Here is a 24,265-nt window from a genome sequence, read left to right as displayed (position 1 = left end):
AAAGGACAAGGCCTCTGTTAACTCGATGCTGCTGTGCTTTTACGAAAGATCACTGCATGACACTAAACCCATCTTTCCTTCCCCCCACAGTGTTGCGTATCTGGGGACTGATAGAGCATCCGTGAGAAGAAGTCCGATTCCTGTAAGCAGCAGCAGGTTGGTACCCATCAGCATTGGTAAAGACAGGATGCAGATAAGAATCCAGCAGCCTGCTGAATGATTGTGAATTGGTTTTCGCAATCTGTTGGTAAAACCCAAGCAAAATAAGCTTAGGGAGTCAGGAGGTAAACTGAAGCATTAATGTCACGTACAAGCAAGAAATCGGTAACGATGGGGAAATGATGGTCAAGTGTGCAGATACTGCAGTGGAAAACAGCTGCCAGAAGTCATTCATCTTACTGTCTTCGCTAACAACCCTAGCGTCCAGCATTATGGGGTGCATCTCTGCAGCAAGGGCTAGTTCCAGTTTGAGCTGCTCTGCCACAGCAAATGGGAAGCTACAAATTGGTTTCCACGGGTGGAACTGCACTCTCAGGAATACTGCTGTGCTACTGCCAGATAAAGTGGCTTCAAAAGCTGGAGGTGGGAATGCAATTCCATTAAAAAAAAAAAAAATAAATGAAAGTGTCTTACACTACTGCACTTCCTGATGTCCTCTGTTCGTACCAGGAACGTTTTATGTACCTGCGTCTCTTAACCACACTGGAGAAGATGCTGAGGTAGGAAGGCTTGGAGATGTAGCTCAGCTAGTCAAACCCACAGCTGCCTTTAATGCTGTATGCCTCACTTCAGCTTTCATTGTGCAAAACAATCCCCAGTGTGACATGGATGCAGCCTGCTTTATTTCTGGGTGCAACAAGCCCTCAAATACCAGATTTGTGGCTTGATAAGCATAACTGTGCTGATCGGTCGGTCGGTCGCTTCAAAAGAAAACAGACTGCCTAGCAGGTATCCAAAGCTCCCAGGAAAGGATTCATCTGAGACCTTGAGAAGCTCTCTGACCTGGAAGAGGAAGTCCCTGGATGGGGTGGGACAAAGCCAGGCAACAGGACATTCTCCAGCCTCAGGAGGCAGAGCTGTGTGCTGTAGAAAGGGCACTGTGACATGAGCTTCTGGTGGAGTTCTCGGTGTGACAGGAATGCCCCCCCCAACCTCATCTCAGGTCAGGGATTTCCGCAGTTTCAGCCCCACCACCACGCCTTGTATCAGCAACTGGAGCGCAAGTGAGTCACGGGGTGCTCACCCTGGCCCGGAGCGGTCCATCTTCTGCACAGCCTGTAGATGTCATTTGTAGATGTCTCCTGAGGAGACACTTCTGCCTTTCTCTCCTACGTTGTATTCTTCAATGCAGGAATATGCCCCTGGTTAATCTTCTCTTTAACAGCTTATTCAGCTCTCCGAGACAGAGAGGGAGCGAGAGAAAGAAATGCAGATGAACTAAACTAAAAAGTAATACCATTGACTACAAAGCAGAAGACCCAGAGACCAGCTCTTGGTTTTAGAGGGACAAAAGCAGATGCAGGAAGAAGTACATGGAAGTGTTTGCAGGTGAAAAGCTAGCACGAGACTAAAGCTTCCTGATCTTACCCAGTATCACTCTAAAGGCAGAGGATGCTAGCAGAGCTCATCTGAGATGTGCCAAGACATTTCATGAGTTCGAGTTGCTGATTCCACCCAGCTTAAAGATAGTGACTTCCATCCCTCTCCTGTTTTTCTGACTATCCAGATAGCAAACCATCACTAGAAGCCTCGTTCACTAGGCAGTTGTCTGACAAGCCGCTCTGTGACAAAAAGCAACAAGACAATTCCCCAGGAGCACAGGCTGCCTGCGCGGATTCCATGCTTGCCAACAATCTCACACGGAGCAGAAACTAAAGCGAGCCCAAGAAAAGTCCGAGACCTCGCCAAGTGCTGTGAGTGCCACAGCAGCTCCACTGGCAGAAAACCTCCTGAGCTTCAGCTGGACTCGGGAAGGGATTTCCTAAAGCCTCTTTCCTCCACAGCTACCCCAGCAGCAGGCAGTGGAGCAGCACTGCCCAGCTTCCCTCCTGCAGCACTGCCAAGCAAAACAGCAGGCGCAATGCGACAATCAGCCTGCACCGTTGGCGCCGAGTGATCTGCACCAGAGGACCAAAAGAAGGAATAAGGCAATTAAACTCCAAAGAGAAACACATCATTTACTACCAGGGCGGGGCAGGCAGCGTGGTGTGTACTCTCCTGAAGTACTCCAGACGTGAGAGACGTAATTTCACCTCAAACACAGCAAGTGAAAAACATCTGAGGGTGGCACCCCAGCTCTTCTCCAGGGTGGCCAGCCGGCTACCCGAGCTGCTGAAACCACGAGCCAGAGCGTGGAGCATGACCACACCAGTGCCCAGCACCTTACGAAATGCACTGCTGGCACTGCTGCAGGGACAGCAGGGCTTGTTTCCACTGGAGCCGGTGCTGCTTTCAACCCCCCCAAACCAGAGATAACCCTTAGACTTGGTAGCATTGCCCAAATCCAGGAACAAACATTAAATCCAGAGGCACCCCACACCTGGCAGCACCCCCCAAACCTGGCAGCATGCACCCGACACAGCAACGTCCCCAAACCCTGAAGTTTCCCCGCAAATTGGCACCAACCTCCAGGCTCAGAAGCTACACCCCCCCCCGAAAAAGCCCCAAGCCCAGGGGCACACCTTAAGCCTGCCGACAGTCCCCCCAAGTCCAGAAAGAACCAAGGAGTGCCCTGTGGGACGGCGGCGCTGCGCCTGGAGGTGGGGGAGAGCTGTCGCAGGGGAGTGGGGAAGGGGTAGAGAGGAGGGGTGCAATGGGGCTGAGGGGGGGGGCGCGTGTGAGCATGCCACTGGGGGAAAGCGCTGCTCCGGAGTGACACTGAACTGCAGCCTCCCGGGGCCAGCAAGGCCTGAAGCAAATGGGCAAGGTGCTGGGCAGCTGGCCAAGGCCAGCTCATAGGGAGGAATTCCGGTCTGGGGAAGATGCTGCCAACCCTGGGGGAGAAGAGCAGGGATACCCCCAGTCCCATCCCCTAAGACTGGCCCTTGAGAAGGGCAGAGGAGGATGATGGACAAACGAGTGTGGGATCTCCCAGTGCAGCTAAGATGAGCAGCCAACTTTATTGTGCTGGGGCATGGGGGCCAGCACTCAGGGCTGGCGCATGACTGGTCAGCAGCATCTTCCAGGCCGGCTGTATGGTTTTTGCGCCCGATGTTGTAACCGCGAGCGGTGTCGGATGCGGTCTGGCCCAGGGTGGCTGGAGCGGCTGCTGCTCTCGAGCACCAGAGCGCCACGGGACAGCCCCGACGCTGCCTGGCTGGCAGAGGTGGAGCTGCTCCTCTGGAGCACCAGCAAACCGAGGAACAGCCCCAGCGCCATCTGCCAGGCAGTGCTGGGGCTGCTCGGCTCGACGCTTGGAGCTGGCACGTGGCTGGTCCCACGGGGTTTGCCAGGCCGGCTGTATGGCTTTTGCGCCCGACGTTGTAACTGCGAGCGGTGCCGGATGCGGTCTGGCCCAAGGTGGCTGGAGCGGCTGCTGCTTTCAGGCCCTGGGGAGCTGCGGGATGGCCCCGGTGGTGTGTAGGTGATGGTGCTGGGCCTGCTGCTCTCAGGCACCAGGGAGCCATGGGACAGCCCCGATGCCGCCTGGCTGGCGGTTCTGATGCTGGCAAGCTCTGACTTGTCACTGGCGCCTGCGAGGGGGGGCAGGAAGGTCAGCAGCACGGCCACCCAGCCCCGGGGCAGGAGAGGCCATCGTGGTGCCCACAGCCCTCCTGAAGCCAAGCCCAACCTAAGTCCCTGCTACCAGGCCTAGCCTGGCCCTTGGCCCCAGCGCGGGGGACACCTGGGTGCTTTGCCTCTTACCAGGGCCCAGGCCAGCACAGCAGTCACACTGCCAGGTGGTTGCGCTGTTCCTCAGGTAGGAGCAGCGCCTGTGGATGCCTTTGGCTGCGCAGGAGCTACACAGGAGCATCTGCCAGGACCTGGGGAAGCAAAGGGGTTGCTGGTTGTGAGGACAAAGTGTCACAAGCACCGGATTGCCTGGCAGAACCCTTCTTCTTAGTCCTTCCTCCCTGAGCACGTGGGGAGACAGAGATCCCATGCAGAGCCCTAGATCGCTGCTTTGGCAACTCACCCCTCTTCCTCTGCCTGCTCCCTGCCTCCCAGACAAAGGCACTTGCTGGCATTGCAGCGGATGTGCCTCTGATACACCAGTCCAAATGCCTGGTCGCTCTCCCGTGACGGTTGTCTGCTGGAGAAGGAAGGGAAAGTCTTGAGCCCCGGCTGCCCCAGCATCAGGCAGATCCAGGCCGTTCCTGCCCTTCTGCCCACACCCTGTTGCCAGCTCCTCCACGCAGCAGAGGACAAAGAGTCAGGGGACAGCAGGCGGCCGGGCCTGCCCTGGCCTGGCACCACGCTTGCGCCTGACGTCTTGTGAGTCGGGAAGAGAAAAACGAACCTCTTGGAGATTCGAATCCCCATGGTGAGCATTTCCATCACGAACTGATCTTTGCTTTGGCAACGCAAGCAGCGGAAGCAGACGCCGGCATGGATAGCCTGCTTCTGGATGCAGGTCCGGTGGAACCAGGCGTGTTGGCATGCTGGGCACACCATGGTGTGGTAGGACTTTTTGTCCTCCACGAGGCCCAGGCAGATGATGCAGGTGGTGTTGTGCTCTGGAGCGGCCTGCACTGCCTGCTCTGGGCGGTGCTCCCAGCAGAAGGACCTGGGAGAAGGATGGAAGGGATGGGCAAGGTGAGGTGACAAGTGCCGAGTCCTTCCCCGGTGACGGCGAGGAGGGCAGAGGAGGTGTGAAGGAGCCCCAGCTCCTGTCCGGGCTCAGGCTCGGGCTGTGGCAAGCTGATGGGAAGCGTCCCTGTGGGTTCCTCGCTTGCTGGTAGGTGGGGAGGCTCCTGCACGAGGGCCGGCAGCCCTTACCTGTACAGCCCGAAGAACTGGGTGACACATTCACCCTCTGAGGCGCAAGGGAGATGGAAGCTGCGGTCGCACCCCTTCTGCTGGCAGGTGATGGTGGCGCCCGCCTCGCCGCAAACGAAGCAGCGCTGGAAAGAGCAGAGCAGCCCCCCTCAGCGGCAGGCTCAGGGCCTGCGTGGCTGGCCCCACGCCTCCGGGCCGGGCGCAGGCTGTGGGCATTGCTGGCTCACAGCCCGCAGATCGGCCTGGTCCACGAAGCTTTGGCCTGTGCCGGAGCCTCTGCGGAGCTGCTGGGAGCAGGCGTTTGTCCCAGAGCTGGTGGAAGGGCTGGGATTTCTTTCCGGGGCTCCAGGTGGAGCTCCCGCAAGCCTCTCCTGCTACAAGCCTCCCGGCTCTTGCCAGATGCTCACCTTCTGGGCTGCCTCCTGGATTGCGCGTCTGGTGTCCTCAGTGAGAAACCCGTTCCTGCTCTCTTGTGGAAAAAGCCCGCTGGCAAGGAACTGCAGAGCAGAGGAGGCCAGGAGCTCATGAGATCAGCAAGGAGGGGACTATCCCTGGCCGAAAGCCGGACGGAGCCCCAGGACAACTCACCAGGCAATAGGTGTGGGCACAGAGCCCCTTCTTTGCGCTTTTGCACCCACAGATATCCGGGTCAGCCTCTGCCCGGCGACACAGCATGCATGCTGGAGGGGAGAGAGCAAATGCCGCTGGGAATGAGCACCTCTGCAGGGCTGAGGGAAGCGTCCCCCAAAGCCCTGGCTCTGTCCATGCCTAGCTGGCCTAGCTTGGCCGGATGCAGACTGCCCTGACAGCCCCTCTGCCAGCCATGGGGAGCTGTGGGGAGGGATACTTCGCTCTCACCTTGCTCCCTCGAGTCGGGGTCCTGCTGCTTCATCGCGAACGCGGTGCACATGGACAGCAAGTGCTTGGAGAGGCTCTGCCGCAGCAGTGCCGGGGTTTCTCCTCTGCACACTCCTCTGCCAACCCTTAGAGAGCAGTGGGACACGGTGAGCTTGTATCGCAGGCCCCGGAGCCCCAAGGAGTGCGGCTCCCCTCCTCCCTCGGCAGCCCTGGGCAAGCCCCTTCTTCCCCTGCCCTCTCCTCACCTCGCCAGGTCGCAAGGCCAGAGCCCAGCAGCCCTTTATCCAGGCCTTGGCGACGGGTCACAGTGGCCACTGTGACATCACCAGCACTCGTCTGTCTGTGCCCCCAGTATGGGCAGGGGTGCCCTCGGCTACCTGCCGCCCCCTGTGACACGGCCACCTCGGCACCCGGGTCAGGGGGGTGGCTGCTTTTGCACCCGTACGGGGCTGCAGTGCTGGCACCGGTCGCCCAGAGAGGCTGTGGAGTTTCCAGCCTTGGAGACAGGCCCAAGCCAGCGGGATAAGGGCCTGAGCAGCCTGCTCCAGGGGACCCTGCTTCAGCAGGTGCTTGGACTAGATGGGCTCCTCTGTTGCAGGTGGAGTCATGCGCTTCACTGGCGAGAGAGCAGCAGCAATATGTTTAGTGATATAAACCAGGGATTTAACAAAGTATGGTAGCGAACGTGACAATGGTTAGTGGTTTAACAAGATTCGATGGCAAAGTACGCTTGATTATTTACTGCAGAGAGGACAGGGCGAGACAAAACTGGCGGGGAGACCCTCCTGTTGAGTCATGAGGTTCAGAAAGGACCTCCTTGCTTTCTAAACTCCTTCTTAGTTAGAGCTCTGAGTCTAGGTGCGGCTGGATCCAGTCCTAGTGCAAGTCTTGATCAACAGTATATGCCTAAAGGATTATATACGCGCAATCAATCCTTTATATCACTTAGCTGAGATTTCAAAGTTTAGCGTGCAATTGATCGCTTACTGAGGATCTGCTGTGGCAAGGAATCTCTCCACCTCAAGGAGTAACCTAATACTCAAGGGGAGATCCTGGCGTGCAGCCCACGGCCGTGCAGGAGAGCTCCGTGGGCGAGGGGCTGTCCACTATTTATCGAGTAAGATGATTGACTGCTAGTCATATTTGCGTGCCAGCAAGACCCCTGGGTCACTGTTCCAGACAGCCCCCGGCTGCCGTGTTGCCATCCGTCCCCCAAAGTCCAGCGAAAGCTGGATGCAGCCATCGTGACCCCCACCGGTGGCTGTGGCTTCAGGTGTGGGGGGAGCACACCGCCACACCCTCCAACCTCAACCATTCTGGGCTTCTGTGCAAGGCAGCCTTGCACGTGCTGGCAGGGACCTTGGTGATCGCAGGCAGGCCTAAAGTGCCGAGCACGGGAACGGGAACGGGGCCAACTGCACGGGGATGTGGACAGTACAGAGTGGGGACTAGGATGTACTGAGCAAAGGGCAGGGGACCTTGCAAAGTTTGGCGCTTGTGGACATTGCAAGCGCGTGACAGGGGTGGCACCAAGCACAGAGATGGGGACCTCACTGAGTGTGCAGTTAGGGACAGCGCTGAGCATGGGATACTGGTTTTGGATGGGACAGAGTTAATTTTCTTCATAGCAGCTTGTACAGTGCCCTGTTTTGGATTTGTGAGCAAAAGAGCATCGGCAACACACTGATGTTTTAGCTATGGCTGAACAGTGTGTGCACAGTGTCAAGGCCTTTTCTGCTTCTCACACAGCCCCGCCAGTGAGTAGGCTGGGAGTGCACAAGATGCTGGGAGGGGACACAGCCGGGACAGCTGACCCCAAATGACCAGTCCCATACCTTATGGCAAAGTGCTCAGCAATGAAATTGCGAGCTGTTGTTGCTCCTGGACTGGCTAGGCATCGGTCAGCTGGTGGTGAGCAACTGTGGTTTTTTGCATCACTTGCTTTCTTTTTGTTTTGTTTTGTTTTCCTTAGCAAACTGTCTTTATCTAAACCTATGAGGTTTTGCATTTGTACCCCTCTGATTCTCTCCTCCTCCGTCAGACTGCAGAGGAGAGTGAGTGAGCGTCTGTGTGGGGCTTAGCTGCCTACCGGGGTTAAACCATGCCAGCATGGGACGTGGGTGCTGCTGAGCATGGGGCTGGGGACCCCACTGAATGGGGGGCCAGGGCCGAGCTGAGGGGTAGTGCTCTCATAGAGTGCGGAGGCCAGGGTCGAGCGTGGGGCTGGGGCCAGTGCCGAGCACAGGGATGGGGACAGCAGTGACAATGGCATGGGAAGGGTGCCTGGCGTGGTGGACGGGTATGGCTCTGAGCCCCAGGAGATGCGGGGAGAGCCAAGGAGATGCAGGACGGCCTCTCCCCCGAGCACGTCCGGCACCAGGAGGGGTCTCACGGAGGTTGTGCCCTCTCTGCTGCTCGGCGTGAAAAAGCACTGGCCCTGGGGTCCCAGGGAAATTGCAAGGCCTCACCACAGAAGCTGTGTGGTCCATTTAACTCTCCCCTCTCCAGAAAGGCTATGCAGGGGATTTAACTCAAGGGAAGTTGTGTAGTGAATGAGGAAGCAGTAAAATGTCAGCGTGCCAGGTCAATCAGCAGTGGATGACTCTGTGCTGCCCTCGCACTGATGGTCCAACCCTGCTCCCACATCTGTGCGCACTTGGCAAGGTGACCGGTCCCTGCCCTCCTGCCCTGGTTGTGCTCTGTAGCTCTTGGCAGGGTTTTGAGGGACTTTGGCCCTTGGATTCTGCTCCTTCAAATATGTCCCCTGTCCAGAAGCTTTCCAGCCTGCCACTGCCAAAGGGACAGCCCAATTCAGCACCCATCACCAGACACCACAGGCCTGGGTCCATATTCCTGCTCACAGCAGTCGTAACACAACCTGCACCTTTCGCAGCTGCACTACTGTCACGAGCCCAGAGCTGCTGGCTGTCCCGCAGAGCGGGTCCTGACAGCAGTCCATGTCCGCAGAGGAACATAAAGATATTGTCTTGCGTTTGCTGCAAGAGGGAAAAAAACCTCAGCAGCCCCGGACTCCTCCAAGGAAGCTACCTGAGCAGTTTTGTGTATGTTGGAGGCAGGTCAATGCCCGGTAGCTCCCTGGGACTCCTCCCAGGCATCTCCCACGGTGTTGTGTCCTCCCCCAGTAGGCAGCAAAAGGATAGAAGCATAGCATGGTTTGGGTTGGAAAGGACCTTCAAAGATCACCTGGTCCAACCTCCTGCCACGGGCAGGGACATCTTCCACTAGATCAGGTTGCTCAAAGCCCCCTCCAACCTGACTTTGAACACTCCCAATCCACCGCTTCTCTGGGCAACACGTGCCACCGTGTCACCACCCTCAGCGTAAAACGTTTATTCCTCATGTCCAATTTAAACCTGCCCTCTTTCCGTTTAAAACCCTCGCCCCTTCTCCTGTCACTACAGACCCTGGTAAAAAGTCTCGCCGTGCCTTTCTCGTGAGCCCCCTTTACATACTGAAAGGCCGCAGTAAGGTCTTCCTGGAGCCTTCTCCTCTCCAGGCTGAACACCCGCAACTCTCTCAGCGTTTCTGCACAGGAGAGCTGTTCCAGCCCTGGGATCCTCCGCTGGACCTGCTCTAACAGGTCCATGTCTTTCTTGCGCTGGGGATCCTGGAGCTGGATGCAGTGCTCCAGGTGGGGTCTCAGGAGAAGGGAGTGGTGATGTACATGACGTACCCATGCCATCTCCCTGCGCGTCACCCCCGGAACCCAGCTGGGAAGCTGGATGTCCATCGCCTCCAGCCACGTCTGTAAACAAACCAAACAGAGAAAGTCCCGTGAAATCCCGTAAAAATACTTCTTCAGATCTGAACGGCAGTGAATGCAGTTGAAACGCAGGATTGCTCCATGTCGCAATAGGGGTGCCAAGGCAAGGCGAGAGCCAGAAAGAGCTTTCCGTCCTGGCACATTCCGTGTTGGAGCAGTGCCTGGACGTTTTCAACGTCAGAGCTGGGCTCTGGCAAGAATGAGGGAGGGTGTTGGCATTGTTAGGTGAGCAGGCAAGCGCAGCTCCCCTTGTGCCACGGAACAGCTGGAGCACCAAGGCTGTCACTCACCCCTTCCCACTACCACAGGCAGCATTGGCAAGCTTGGCTTGCTGCTCACCTGAACTCTATTGCTGCTCACAGCCCCCTTCCCAACTCCTCTCCTGCTGCATTCTACTTCTGCAGGTCACAGTGTTCCTATACATTGTCGTTTTGAGCGGAAAGAGGCACAACCAATGCCTAAAGAGAAGCACCCTTGCTAATTTTGCAGTTAACCTCACCGTGCTGTATTTTCTGTGCGGAGCAGGTCCTACATGTGTCTGCTTTGGTTTTGCATCAAAAACTGGTTTTGCTTATGAGAGGCCTTGCAACAGGGTTTGTCAGCCTGGCTTTGCCTCATACCTCTCCTCCTTCTGCTTGCTGGCTGTGGCTCCTCCTGGCTCTGCCACGGTGGAGAGCACAGCAGGGGTCTTTCAGGAGGCACATCTGTCTGGCGTGGCACGGCCACCTCTCTTCCGTGGTCAGCAGGCCCTTCTGAGTGCAGCTCTGGAAAGCAAAAGCATGAGGAATGATGCGCGTTGGGGTCAGCTGAGCTTTCAAAGTCATGACTACAGCGGATGATTCAGTAGGGCAAACTAGATCCAAAGAATGTGCCGGCACATGGCTTCTGTGCAGTAAGAAAGGGAAAAACTATACCGCTACAAAAAATGGACATTGGTTGTCCCCGTCAGTCCTCTGATGCCATGTGCTCTGCAACCCCTGTGCCCTCCTTGGGAAGGATTCCTAAGCCACTATGTCACGCAGAAGTCGTCAGACCACTAGGTCTCACCGTGAAGAAGAACAAACGGTTCTTGGTTGAGTCTGTGGTGACAAGGCAAATGCAGTAGAAGGACACTGACAGCCCATCTGCTAACCGTCTCTGTTGAAAAGGTGTGTGTCTCTTCATCACCTGATCTTCCTGAGAGGAAAAGGCAGAAAAGGGAAAACACAATCGATTGGGTCAGGACAAGCATGTTCTGTTCCTACCCCTGCCAGAAAAGCCCTTGAGGAAGGAAACAGCACATCTAAAACGCGTCTGCTTGATTGGAATTGTACCCGCCTCCTACAGCAGAGCTAAGAAACCTTCCTCAGAAAATCACAGAATCATAAAAGAAGGGTTATCCAGTACACAAGATGATCTGCACTTGTCAGTGGGAAGGGCACGAGACCAAAACTTCCCCACCAGACCAGGTCAAATGGTATCTCAGCGGAGAAAAGCCTCTGTGCGGCTGGGCAGCAGGGCAGCAGGCTCAGCGGGGCCCGAGCTGCGGGAATGTTCACAACCCTCAGGCGACGTCTGATGAGCCTCTGGAAAGAGCAAAGAAAGCAGCCCTAGCTTGTTTCCCCGAGCGTGCACTGAAACCTGAGGAAAGGTCACTGAACCTCTGGAAAAAGGTCACCCTCCTTAGCCTAGTTTGTTAGTGCTAAAAGCAGCGAATTCAAGGGTGTTCTAATGGCAAGGGTTAGAGAACCTTAACCCGAGGTGATGTTCCCAGCTGCATCTGGAATGAAGTGTCGTAGGGGCGCTTGGATCCATGAGGTTTTGGGGTTAGGTGAAATTAAACCCCCTTGTCTCGTCGCACTCGGTGGGTTGCGAGGGAGGTGAATCTTTTCATCCCCCAAAGGCATGAGTCCCGCTCAGCGGAGCTGCCAATGCAATGAGCCACAGGAATGACTCAGAGGAACAATATAACGGAGTTTTATTAACTATCTACGGGCTAGGTGTCAACAAGTGGCAACTGTGCGGATAACGGGTAAAACACTTGCCATAAGCAGCGACTAGGACAACCGACAACTAGGCAAATTGGTCTGGCAAAGGCAACAACCGGTTTTATAAGGCATGAATTTCTTAAGAGGAAAGGAGAAGAAGAAAAGAAGGACAGAAGGAAAAGAAGGAGAGGAGAGGAGAGGCTAGGATAGGTATCACTACCCTTGGATGCTGCGATGTCGTCACAGGGATGGCTCCTTAGTCCGCAGGTCTTGGTCCACAGGTGGTGGGTCGACCCCGGTGTGGCGCGCATGCTCACCTTTCTACTGTTCTGCCCCTCAGGGACCACCCTTGGGGCGGTAACACGCAGATGAGCTTTGCACCTGCGCAGTCCATTGTTCTAGAAGGTTCAGGGGTTCTGTCTGCGCAGTCTGTCTCCACAGAGTTCTGGAATTGGGCTGGGGGGAGCTCCTCCTCCGTCCAAGGTGTATGGCGCACACCCAAAGCAGCCGCTGGAAAGTTACCAGAGGAGGTAGGGGGAAGCAATCCACCGCTGTAAAAAATATAGAAGCTTAGCTAGAGGAAAACTTATGTGAACTAGAAAGCTGCTTAAGGCCTAGAACTGTTTCAAAGCCTATAATCGTGGGAAAGGGGTTTCTAATCAAGGTAATAATAGGTAATGAAGCTAACTGACCATGGCAACGTACAATGCTGCTACGTTCCTTGTACAGTCCCTACCCACCCGGACAACAGGCCCGGGGATATCAATCTTATCAAGAAGGTTGTTATGGAGAGGTGTATCCCCAGCGAGCGTACTGCGTATGCCTGCAAGAAGAGGGTCATTCAGCGAACACGGGTGCGAGACCACTGACGACCACCAGAGACCCCTGAGGACCACCAACTCAAATCACTGAGCATGCGTGACGGGGAGGAGAAGATAGAAATGGATTCTAAGAAAGGATTATCATAGGACTGCCTGTTCTTGGAAAAATAATGAATATGTATATTTTGAGTCTAGATAACCTGTGTGTTGCTAATCCCTGTATGCACGTTTGGTGGAGCTGTTTCCCCCCGTGCATCCAGCGCTGCAATAAAGCAAACCTAGGGTAACTCGCGTCTGGTAGATTTCTTTTACAACCGCCTCACCTCCGCAGTGCCCGCACCGCCCCCCCTTCCCCCACCCCCCCCCCAAAAAAAACCAACCATGAGTTCTTTGAGACAAAACAGGGGATTTGTGGCTTTCCAACAGTCTCTGACACCCCTTCAGCATCCTACCTGTCTGCACATCAGCACGCTCCCTGCCATCCTCGGGCTCAGGTGCTTTCAGCTGCAGCTGCCTCTCTGCTCACTGTTTGGCCACCACTCTTCTGTGGATTTCTCTCTGCCTTTGAGTCTGAGGACAACAACGTGGCATCCTCTGGGCTGCGGGAGGGGAAAAAAAATCCAGGTTGCTTCCTGTACGTGACTGCTACTTAGGCTACAGGCCGGCCAGATTTGTACAGAGAGCTTTAAACTAGATTTAGTGGGGGATGAGGAGGAGGGAAAGGAAGAAGAGGAGGAGGAGGAGCAAAAAGATGATGAGGAAGACCAGGAGAAGAATAAACTGGAGAAAGGGGAAGGGGGAGGAGGAAAAGTAAGATCGGGGGGAAGAAGAACAGGAGGAGGAAAACCAGGAAGAAAACAAACAGCAGCTCTCCTCAATCATGCACGCCCCTTCACGGGTGTCTCACAGGCACCCTGAACATCACGCACAGGGTCTTCCTTGAGAAGGACCAAAGGTGGACGAATGGGCCAGATGTGGGTGGATGCAAGGGGCGTGGGGGGGGGAAGCAGGGCGGAAAAAAGGAGCAGGGAAATCACAGTCTCAGAGGTTCATTCAAGTTGGAAAGGTCACCAGGAGGCCCCAGGCCTGCGTCCTGCGGCGCCAGGCAGCTCCAGCGAGGATGTCAGTCCATGATGCTGGGGGGTTCCTCCAGTGGGGTCTAGAAAGCCTCCGAGGATGGAGGCCTGAAACAGCGTTGCTTAACAGCATCGCCTTGGCAGCTATTTGAACGGTTGTGGCTGTAGCAGCATGGCTCCCTCCCCACCATCGTCTGTTCACATTGCTCTAAATAGCTTCGCAACATCAGCAAACATTGCCGCCTGATGCTCTCTCCCTTTACAAGTCTTCCAAGGAGACATGAAACAACACAGGGTGTGCTGCAGGTCTGCAAGGGACCCCAGCAGGATCTCCCTTGACCGCGAGAGTTGCTAGTTATTCCGGGTGGGTGTGAAGATGCAGGGAAGTGGAATCAAAGAAGCCGTTTGGGTTGGCAGGAGAGACAGCGGCTTCAACAAAGCAGCTTCAGCAGCAGCTAGCAAGGAGGAGTTGTGGAAGGAGCTGCATGCTCCGCAACACTGGCACCTGCCTGAACCTGTCTGACCTGCCTCTGGAAAAAGAGCAAAACACAAGGGAAATGTTTCTCCTCCAAAGCTACAAGTTGCTGGGCTACAAGGCAAAGGAGAACTGAAAAGAAATGGAAGAAAATAGACACCGAGCAGGAATTTTCTGTTTCTTTTCCTTTGGTGACTCTTGCTAAGAAAAGGACCAGCAGCTCCACAGCCTGCAAAATGCATGGTATTTCATATGGCAACACTAGCCCTGCATTTGGGGGGACAGGGCACCGACGACCTCTTTTTCGTTACTGCACCTAAACCCCTGTGCATTTCACACCTCCTTACAAGTAGAGGGAGAACGGGAACGACATAAGGCGAATACCTACTTGCCAATTTCTCTCAGAAATTTTGCCTACTGATTGCGTACATGGGGTTTTGCATGCAGAAATTTCTGAAGAAGCCTTCCCGGCAAGTCCTGCAATTTCAAAAAGCCATTAAAGGACAAGGCCTCTGTTAACTCGATGCTGCTGTGCTTTTACGAAAGATCACTGCATGACACTAAACCATCTTTCCTTCCCCCCCAGTGTTGCGTATCTGGGGACTGATAGAGCATCCGTGAGAAGAAGTCCGATTCCTGTAAGCAGCAGCAGGTTGGTACCCATCAGCATTGGTAAAAACAGGATGCAGATAAGAATCCAGCAGCCTGCTGAATGATTGTGAATTGGTTTTCACAATCTGTTGGTAAAACCCAAGCAAAATAAGCTTAGGGAGCCAGGAGGTAAACTGAAGCATTAATGTCACGTACAAGCAAGAAATCGGTAACGATGGGGAAATGATGGTCAAGTGTGCTGATACTGCAGTGGAAAACAGCTGCCAGAAGTCATTCATCTTACTGTCTTCGCTAACAACCCTAGCGTCCAGCATTATGGGGTGCATCTCTGCAGCAAGGGCTAGTTCCAGCTTGAGCTGCTCTGCCACAGCAAATGGGAAGCTACAAAATGGTTTCCACGGGTGGAACTGCACCCTCAGGAATACTGCTGTGCTACTGCCAGATAAAGTGGCTTCAAAAGCTGGAGGTGGGAATGCAATTCCATTAAAAAAAAAAAAAAAAAATGAAAGTGTCTTACCACTACTGCACTTCCTGATGTCCTCTGTTCGTACCAGGAATGTTTTATGTACCTGCGTCTCTTAACCACACTGGAGAAGATGCTGAGGTAGGAAGGCTTGGAGATGTAGCTCAGCTAGTCAAACCCACAGCTGCCTTTAATGCTGTATGCCTCACTTCAGCTGTCATTGTGCAAAACAATCCCCAGTGTGACATGGATGCAGCCTGCTTTATTTCTGGGTGCAACAAGCCCTCAAATACCAGATTTGTGGCTTGATAAGCATAACTGTGCTGATCGGTCGGTCGGTCGCTTCAAAAGAAAACAGACTGCCTAGCAGGTATCCAAAGCTCCCAGGAAAGGATTCATCTGAGCCCTTGAGAAGCTCTCTGACCTGGAAGAGGAAGTCCCTGGATGGGGTGGGACAAAGCCAGGCAACAGGACATTCTCCAGCCTCAGGAGGCAGAGCTGTGTGCTGTAGAAAGGGCACTGTGACATGAGCTTCTGGTGGAGTTCTCGGTATGACAGGAATGGCCCCCCCAACCTCATCTCAGGTCAGGGATTTCCGCAGTTTCAGCCCCACCACCACGCCTTGTATCAGCAACTGGAGCGCAAGTGAGTCACGGGGTGCTCACCCTGGCCCGGAGCGGTCCATCTTCTACACAGCCTGTAGATGTCATTTGTAGATGTCTCCTGAGGAGACACTTCTGCCTTTCTCTCCTACGTTGTATTCTTCAATGCAGGAATATGCCCCTGGTTAATCTTCTCTTTAACAGCTTATTCAGCTCTCCGAGACAGAGAGGGAGCGAGAGAAAGAAATGCAGATGAACTAAACTAAAAAGTAATACCATTGACTACAAAGCAGAAGACCCAGAGACCAGCTCTTGGTTTTAGAGGGACAAAAGCAGATGCAGGAAGAAGTACATGGAAGTGTTTGCAGGTGAAAAGCTAGCACGAGACTAAAGCTTCCTGATCTTACCCAGTATCACTCTAAAGGCAGAGGATGCTAGCAGAGCTCATCTGAGATGTGCCAAGACATTTCATGAGTTCGAGTTGCTGATTCCACCCAGCTTAAAGATAGTGACTTCCATCCCTCTCCTGTTTTTCTGACTATCCAGATAGCAAACCATCACTAGAAGCCTCGTTCACTAGACAGTTGTCTGACAAGCCGCTCTGTGACAAAAAGCAACAAGACAATTCCCCAGGAGCACAGGCTGCCTGCGCGGATTCCATGCTTGCCAACAATCTCACACGGAGCAGAAACTAAAGCGAGCCCAAGAAAAGTCCGAGACCTCGCCAAGTGCTGTGAGTGCCACAGCAGCTCCACTGGCAGAAAACCTCCTGAGCTTCAGCTGGACTCGGGAAGGGATTTCCTAAAGCCTCTTTCCTCCACAGCTACCCCAGCAGCAGGCAGTGGAGCAGCACTGCCCAGCTTCCCTCCTGCAGCACTGCCAAGCAAAACAGCAGGCGCAATGCGACAATCAGCCTGCACCGTTGGCGCTGAGTGATCTGCACCAGAGGACCAAAAGAAGGAATAAGGCAATTAAACTCCAAAGAGAAACACATCATTTACTACCAGGGCGGGGCAGGCAGCATGGTGTGTACTCTCCTGAAGTACTCCAGACGTGAGAGACGTAATTTCACCTCAAACACAGCAAGTGAAAAACATCTGAGGGTGGCACCCCAGCTCTTCTCCAGGGTGGCCAGCCGGCTACCCGAGCTGCTGAAACCACGAGCCAGAGCGTGGAGCGTGACCACACCGGTGCCCAGCACCTTACGAAATGCACTGCTGGCACTGCTGCAGGGACAGCAGGGCTTGTTTCCACTGGAGCCGGTGCTGCTTTCACCCCCCCAAACCAGAGATAACCCTTAGACTTGGTAGCATTGCCCAAATCCAGGAACAAACATTAAATCCAGAGGCACCCCACACCTGGCAGCACCCCCCAAACCTGGCAGCATGCACCCGACACAGCAACGTCCCCAAACCCTGAAGTTTCCCCGCAAATTGGCACCAACCTCCAGGCTCAGAAGCTACACCCCCCCCGAAAAAAACCTGTCGGCAACCTCCAAACCCCCAAGCCCAGGGGCACACCTTAAGCCTCTGCCTCCCCCAAGTCCAGAAAGAACCGCCAAATGCAGAAACACCCCCAAAGCGGACAGCAGTGACAATGGCATGGGAAGGGTGCCTGGCGTGGTGGACGGGTATGGCTCTGAGCCCCAGGAGATGCGGGGAGAGCCGAGGAGATGCAGGACGGCCTCTCCCCCGAGCACGTCTGGCACCAGGAGGGGTCTCACGGAGGTTGTGCCCTCTCTGCTGCTCGGCGTGAAAAAGCACTGGCCCTGGGGTCCCAGGGAAATTGCAAGGCCTCACCACAGAAGCTGTGTGGTCCATTTAACTCTCCCCTCTCCAGAAAGGCTATGCAGGGGATTTAAATCAAGGGAAGTTGTGTAGTGAATGAGGAAGCAGTAAAATGTCAGCGTGCCAGATCAATCAGCAGTGGATGACTCTGTGCTGCCCTCGCACTGATGGTCCAACCCTGCTCCCACATCTGTGCGCACTTGGCAAGGTGACCGGTCCCTGCCCTCCTGCCCTGGTTGTGCTCTGTAGCTCTTGGCAGGGTTTTGAGGGACTTTGGCCCTTGGATTCTGCTCCTTCAAATATGTCCCCTGTCCAGAAGCTTTCCAGCCTGCCACTGCCAAAGGGACAGCCCAATTCAGCACCCATCACCAGACACCACAGGCCTGGGTCCATATTCCTGCTCACAGCAGTCGTAACACAACCTGCACCTTTCGCAGCTGCACTACTGTCACGAGCCCAGAGCTGCTGGCTGTCCCGCAGAGCGTGTCCTGACAGCAGTCCATGTCCGCAGAGGAACATAAAGATATTGTCTTGCGTTTGCTGCGAGAGGGAAAAAACCTCAGCAGCCCCGGACTCCTCCAAGGAAGCTACCTGAGCAGTTTTGTGTATGTTGGAGGCAGGTCAATGCCCGCTAGCTCCCTGGGACTCCTCCCAGGCATCTCCCACAGTGTTGTGTCCTCCCCCAGTAGGCAGCAAAAGGATAGAAGCATAGCATGGTTTGGGTTGGAAAGGACCTTCAAAGATCACCTGGTCCAACCTCCTGCCACGGGCAGGGACATCTTCCACTAGATCAGGTTGCTCAAAGCCCCCTCCAACCTGACTTTGAACACTCCCAATCCACCGCTTCTCTGGGCAACACGTGCCACCGTGTCACCACCCTCAGCGTAAAACGTTTATTCCTCATGTCCAATTTAAACCTGCCCTCTTTCCGTTTAAAACCCTCGCCCCTTCTCCTGTCACTACAGACCCTGGTAAAAAGTCTCGCCGTGCCTTTCTCGTGAGCCCCCTTTACATACCGAAAGGCTGCAGTAAGGTCTTCCTGGAGCCTTCTCCTCTCCAGGCTGAACACCCGCAACTCTCTCAGCATTTCTGCACAGGAGAGCTGTTCCAGCCCTGGGATCCTCCGCTGGACCTGCTCTAACAGGTCCATGTCTTTCTTGCGCTGGGGACCCTGGAGCTGGATGCAGTGCTCCAGGTGGGGTCTCGGGAGACGGGAGTGCCTTTGACTGATGTGGTATATTTGGTGTGCACACAGTGCAGGGGCTGGGGCTGGTATTGCCCTCCAGAGTCTCCCTGTCCTGTGCACCCTGGGACAGAGCTGGCACAGGGAGCAGAGTTGGGGGCGATGGCCTGTTAAGGAGCCCCATCGGTGCCTCTGTGGCTCAGAATTTAGCAGGCTGGTCCCATTCCCCTGCCGTTGGTGGGTCCCATGCCCAGCTCCCTGACTGCTGACACCGTGGGCATCCACATCCCTGCGGGCCCCACGATGCCGTTGGGCCCAGAACCGGTGAACTCCTGGGTTTGCTGCCGTTACGACCCAGACAATTGTGCTACTGGTCTGTATTTATTGCCACGTCACAACTCAGAAATAAACGGTCGACCCCTGAAGCTGATGCCGGGAGTCTGTCGTCACCCTCCATACCCGTACCCCAGTGGGGCCGCCTGAGGCCCTTGCAGGAGGGCCGGGACAATGGACTTGGGGAGCGGGGGTGTGGTTTGAGCTCCTCTGGTGGCTGGAGGGCGCTGGGCTGGTCCCGCAACAGCCGGCTGGCTGAGTTGGACAGATCTGGAGGCCAAGGTGGAGGCGGGCAGACCGGGTGGGCATGCGGGCTGGTGGAGGCTAGTTCCCCCCGGTGCTGCGTGGCTGACGGGCCGCTTTTCCAGGCACAGGTGATGGCTGCTGGTGTCGAGTCTGGCTCTCAGGGTTGCTGGGGTGGGTGGGTCCGGCTGTCCAGGCGTGAGGGGTAGCTGCTGGTGTTGGGCCAGGCTCATGAAGCTGCAGCGAGGCGCCTGTGGAGACAGGAGGCTGCTGAGGCCCTGCTATGGCTGCGGTGCTGGGGGGGGTGTGAGGGTGCGGAGCAGCACCGGGCACGCTGTGGGGTGCGGGCACTTTTAACTAACACTTGCAACAGTACGAAGGGGTTTCCAGAAAGAGTGCCCATGAATTGAGAGGCCACTTCAAGCATCTTATACCAGAAATCTCAGCAGAGTTTGGCCAGTAACTAACGCGGCACTCCAGAATACCCTACCCCTAAATGCTTCATGGCTACTAGCAGCCATCTAATACAGAAGTTTGGCAACTCCCCTCTCCCCCCAACAACTCACCGTCTTCTCCTCCTCCACATATAGATGGCACAAAAGAATACCATCCCAAGCAACATGGAGCCCAGGATCGCCATGGCACCTTCTATGCAGTACCTCTGGAAATCATCGGGATCCATAGCATTTGCGTTCTTCTGGCCATCCACACCTGGAGGAACCATTCGGAAAGTTAGTGTGCCCTGCAGACCCCTGATAATCTCACAGGAGGCCTGATGTTGCCAGGAAATGGCTAGTGCTGCTGCCTGGAGGCTCCCTCTGACCCTTTGCGACAAGCTGTCCCACTGAACAGAACTCATGAGGCCAGATGGAGAGCCCGTGGGGGAGCGCAGCTGTTTGACCAATTGCCCCTCTGAGAGAGACAGAGCCAAACCATCCCTGTGTCAGGGAGTGCCACCCCCAGCTCTCCCTCCCCAGCCCAGCACCCACCCCCCGAGGGGATGGAGTCAGGCCCTCTGGGAAGACAGCTGAACCGCACTCTCCCTCTTTGCCTTTTCTCCAGCATGGGCACTGCCTGCATGCCCCCAGTTTTCGGGACTTGCTCCCACTTATGGCCCCCTGCCAGGCTGCTCAGTACCTGTATTTGTTCGAAGAAATTCATGGATGCCGGCGTGGTGGGCTTCCCCGGGGTTGGACAGCGCTGCCAAGAATCACAGAAAGGTAAAGCCTCAGCGTGGCTCGGGCAAGGAGGATGCAGGAGGACGGTGCAGTGCAGGTTCTCCTCTAAGGCCGTGCCCGATCTGTCAGTGCGTCCCGTTTGACCTCAGCTCGCAGGAGGGAGCCCACGCGCCTCTGTTGTGCCCAGGAGGGCTCACAGCAAGCTCTGGGATGCAGGTGTTGCGGGAGGCACATTCCATTAAGAGTCCTATTTCCCATCATCTGCTGAGCGTGGTTCAGGTGGCCTCATTCCCCAAATGGCAAAGTTCTGAAACTCCCGTGAACTGGGTGTGGTGAGTGGTGAGCATCTCACTGCATCCACAGAGGGTTACGAGTGTCTCTCTCTGGCACCCTGATGGCAATAACCTCCGCACCCCAGAGAGGACAGTCATCCGCAGAAAGCCACTCCTGGCTTCTTCCAGAACACTTGCTCTGTACTAACAGTTTGGCTGCTGACACAACGTGCAGTGGCGGGCACCAGGGCACGAGCCTGCAGCTGCACGGTGATTTTGATTTATGACACTGGCTGACCGAAGGACAGCAATTACCTGGCACGCCTGTTGATTGAATTGCCCCCTCTTCTGCATCAGAGACTGGCACTGCCTCGCTGCCTCCTTCCTGAAGCGCCTCCTTCTCCACAGTCTCACGGTCCATCCCTTTAGAAAGACAGTAGGTGAGTTTCATTAGATGCAACCGGTCCTCATCAGGAACACGGTGTCTTCAGGAGCCAATACTTCTCCAAATACATTAATACCGCTTCGAAACAAAGCCCGGGCATTTGGCGGTGCACCTAGTCGCTGGTTCAAACAACGTGTCATTCACGGAGAAAAAATTAAGCACTAGACACTTTCCAGTTTACCAGTAGACAGCAAATCCCAACCTGCTGAGAGACTAGGAGATTACACGTGATCTTCTGGCTTGCATTCCACTTAGTGCATTTTTGGCAAACTGCAAGGTGGTGGTAAATTAGTTCCTTCAGAGAGGACAGGAAGACGCTGTAGCCAGTTCATCCGGGGAAAGAGCCCTTCTGAGCAGCGCTTCCCATCATGCCAAGTCCGTCACACGGTAAGGGTGACAGACACATGTGGTGGACCGAACCGCAAGCTCTTGCAGCCATATGCTGGGCACTTTCACAAGTGGCAGCGAAGAGCCCACAGTCCCCCGAAACAAGAGGAAAACCACAACCAAGTTGTTATCTGAAACACAACTAGAAACAGACAGCTAACCCACCCGAGACTGAATTAACAGCCCTTCGCTTCAGCTGCCTTCAAGTTAGGTGTGCGGCCTCAAGCTGGGTGTCCAGCTTCCACCTGTCCCTGACCCCGAGGTGGCACTGAGAGGCCTCAGACCTGGAGGGGAACAATGGGGCTGGAGCAGGCTGTGAAGCTGGGGCTGCTCCGATCCTGGCCAGGGCATGCCTGCAGCCCAGGCCAAGTCTGCCAGGCTCAGTGACCCCAAGCTGCCTGCGCATCCTGCTTGTCCGTAAATGCATCTAAAACCCCAGCTGCCCACATCTTCTGGTTCAGAGTGATCGATACCCACCACGTGCCGTGCTGTCCCATTCCTTCAGGATGTCCTTGAAGATTTCTGATACCCGCCGGGAAGATGTTCCTGTCTCGGCTCTATACTTTGCTCTTTGAGGGCCTTAACCGAAAGTAGAAAGTTCAATTTCTCACAACTACAATATTGAAAAGGAGTGCTTAGTCTGTGAAGTCAGTCAAGCCTGACTACTCACCCCTGGGATGCCAGGTGAGCTCCAGCGCAGGATCCCTCCGAGGATCTGGAAGAGCCCTCCCTGTACCCACACCTGCAACCAAACACCCACGAGAAGTTTCCATCATACACTGTGATATACACCGTCATAACTCAAGAGCAGAACATAGAAAGGGATGACGTAACGACAGGGCACACAGGATGCAGATCTGTATTCTCACACCTGCTGCAAGAGATGCCTCGCTCACATTTGGGCTTTGAGCTGGCAGCTCTCAAAGGAAGTCAAAAGCCATGACGTACCCATGCCATCTCCCTGCGCATCAACCCCGGAACCCAGCTGGGAAGCTGGATGTCCATCGCCTCCAGCCACGTCTGTAAACAAACCCAACAGAGAAATCCCGTAAAAATACTTCTTCAGATCTGAATGGCAATGAATGCAGTTGAAACGTGGGATTGCTCCATGTCGCTCGTCTCTCCCTTCCACTCAGGAGCATTGCGCAGACAGTTACCGGTGCTTGGACCATGCCGGTCTGAAACAAGCCGTGCACAGGGCTCATTCACACGACTTGCGGAGAAGAGCCCACTGGCCAGGGAGAGGCTGCACCAGCGCTGCCCCGTCTGTTCCCCGGGGCTGTGGGCTGGGGCTGGGTGTCCCACGGGGACCTGGGTTTGCCCAAGGAGAACACTGCCGGGCTAGAGCTGGAATGCTGCTGTCTTCCTGAGCAGACATCTCCTGAGGCGGATGTCTCTGAGGCTGAAAGCCGGGACCCAGAGCCACAGCCCTGGGCACGGCTGTGACAAGCCCAGGGATTCAAGAAGCGCTCCCGTGGGCTATTGCCTGGCCCCTGTGGTGCCACTCCGGCCCTGACATGCAGGCCGTGGAGGGGGGAAAGGCTGCCCCGGGGCAGGGTGGCACAGGGCCAGCTCTAGGGATGCTTTCTCACTGCTCCTGGCCCCAGCCTTCACCTGGAAAATGCCCCCGCAGCAGCCGCGACCCCTGCGCCTCCCCACAGGGCGTCTGTCTCCTCTTGCTGGCGGAGCTGGCCACGGCTCACCCAGCCCGGCCCGGCCCCGCTGCTCTCCCAGCCCTGCCCCACCACGACCCCAGCCCCGCTGTCAGCCCAAGCAAGGGGCAGTGGGTGCTGCGCCATGCTGCCAGGGCTGGGTGCTGGCCCTCGCCTGCCCGCCTACCTAATTCCCGTGCTTGCCACGGAGCGGCCCCGACGCCCTGGGCTCGCAGGGCCACCAGGAGGAGGATAAGGAGGCAGGTGGGGGCCATGGCCCCCTGCGCCTGAACCATGATGATACTGCTGCTGCTACTGCTGCTGCCAATGCCAATGCCAATGCCAATGCCAATGCCACAGCTGCTGCTGCTGCTGCCAATGCCAGTGACAATGACAATGACAATGACAATGCGCTGCTGCTGCTGCTGCCGCTGCTACCGCTGCTAGCACTGCTGGCTGCTGCCCACGCTGTAGCAAGCACTTTATATCATGGCCTGGCACAGCCGGGCTCTGTGACCTCACAGCCGGGCTCTGTGACCTCACAGCCCCGCCTCCCCACCCCGCCCCCACATTTCACCTCGGGAGGGCGGGGCTCCTGCAGGGGAGGGACACTGAGCCTGCCCCATCCTGCCCCATCCTGCCCCCCGGCGGGTCCTGTGCAGCGGGGGCCCCTCACCTCGTGAGGCTAGCGGGGATCCCCCGTGTTGGTGGGGCGTTTAAAGGGAAAATTGAGGGCCATCAACAGCTTTCTGTGCCGGCACATTCTGTCTTGAACAGATGCTGTACGTTTTGAATTCTGGAGGTATGCTCTGGTGAGCGTGAGAGAGAGGGGACCGTTAAGTTCCTAAGCAAGCGCAGACCCAGTTGAGGTGGGGCTGTGGAAGGGGTGCCAAGGGAAGGTGAGAGCCAGAAAGAGCTTTCCGTCCTGGCACATTCCGTGTTGGAGCAGTCCCTGGACGTTTTCAACGTCAGAGCTGGGCTCTGGCAAGAATGAGGGAGAGTGTTGGCATTGTTAGGTGAGCAGGCAAGCGCAGCTCCCTTGTGCCACGGAACAGCTGGAGCACCAGGCTGTCACTCACCCCATCCCACTACCACAGGCAGCATTGGCAAGCTTGGCTTGCTGCTCACCTGAACTCTATTGCTGCTCACAGCCCCTTCCCAACTCCTCTCCTGCTGCATTCTACTTCTG

The 24,265-nt window shown here is 55.7% G+C and overlaps 2 protein-coding genes across 2 annotated transcripts; both read right to left on the bottom strand.

Moving 5' to 3' along the window:
- Nucleotides 1–3,168: 3,168 nt before the first annotated feature.
- LOC129200812 (PHD finger protein 7-like) lies at nt 3,169–5,154 on the bottom strand. Its single transcript, XM_054812065.1, has 6 exons — nt 5,127–5,154; nt 4,939–5,086; nt 4,460–4,726; nt 4,136–4,249; nt 3,865–3,983; nt 3,169–3,692 (listed from the first exon to the last, which is right to left on the bottom strand). The coding sequence occupies exons 1-6, from the start codon at nt 5,152–5,154 to the stop codon at nt 3,169–3,171; spliced, it is 1,200 nt and encodes a 399-aa protein (XP_054668040.1).
- An 86-nt stretch (nt 5,155–5,240) lies between these two features.
- LOC129200811 (PHD finger protein 7-like) lies at nt 5,241–5,969 on the bottom strand. Its single transcript, XM_054812064.1, has 3 exons — nt 5,797–5,969; nt 5,527–5,618; nt 5,241–5,435 (listed from the first exon to the last, which is right to left on the bottom strand). Exons 1-3 carry the CDS (start codon nt 5,846–5,848, stop codon nt 5,313–5,315), a joined length of 267 nt encoding a protein of 88 aa, XP_054668039.1. The 5' UTR covers nt 5,849–5,969; the 3' UTR covers nt 5,241–5,312.
- Nucleotides 5,970–24,265: the final 18,296 nt, after the last annotated feature.

This window comes from Grus americana, unplaced genomic scaffold (genome assembly GCF_028858705.1).
Source record: "Grus americana isolate bGruAme1 unplaced genomic scaffold, bGruAme1.mat scaffold_523, whole genome shotgun sequence".
NCBI lineage: Eukaryota > Metazoa > Chordata > Aves > Gruiformes > Gruidae > Grus > Grus americana.
This window is presented reverse-complemented; position numbering and strand designations above follow the sequence as displayed.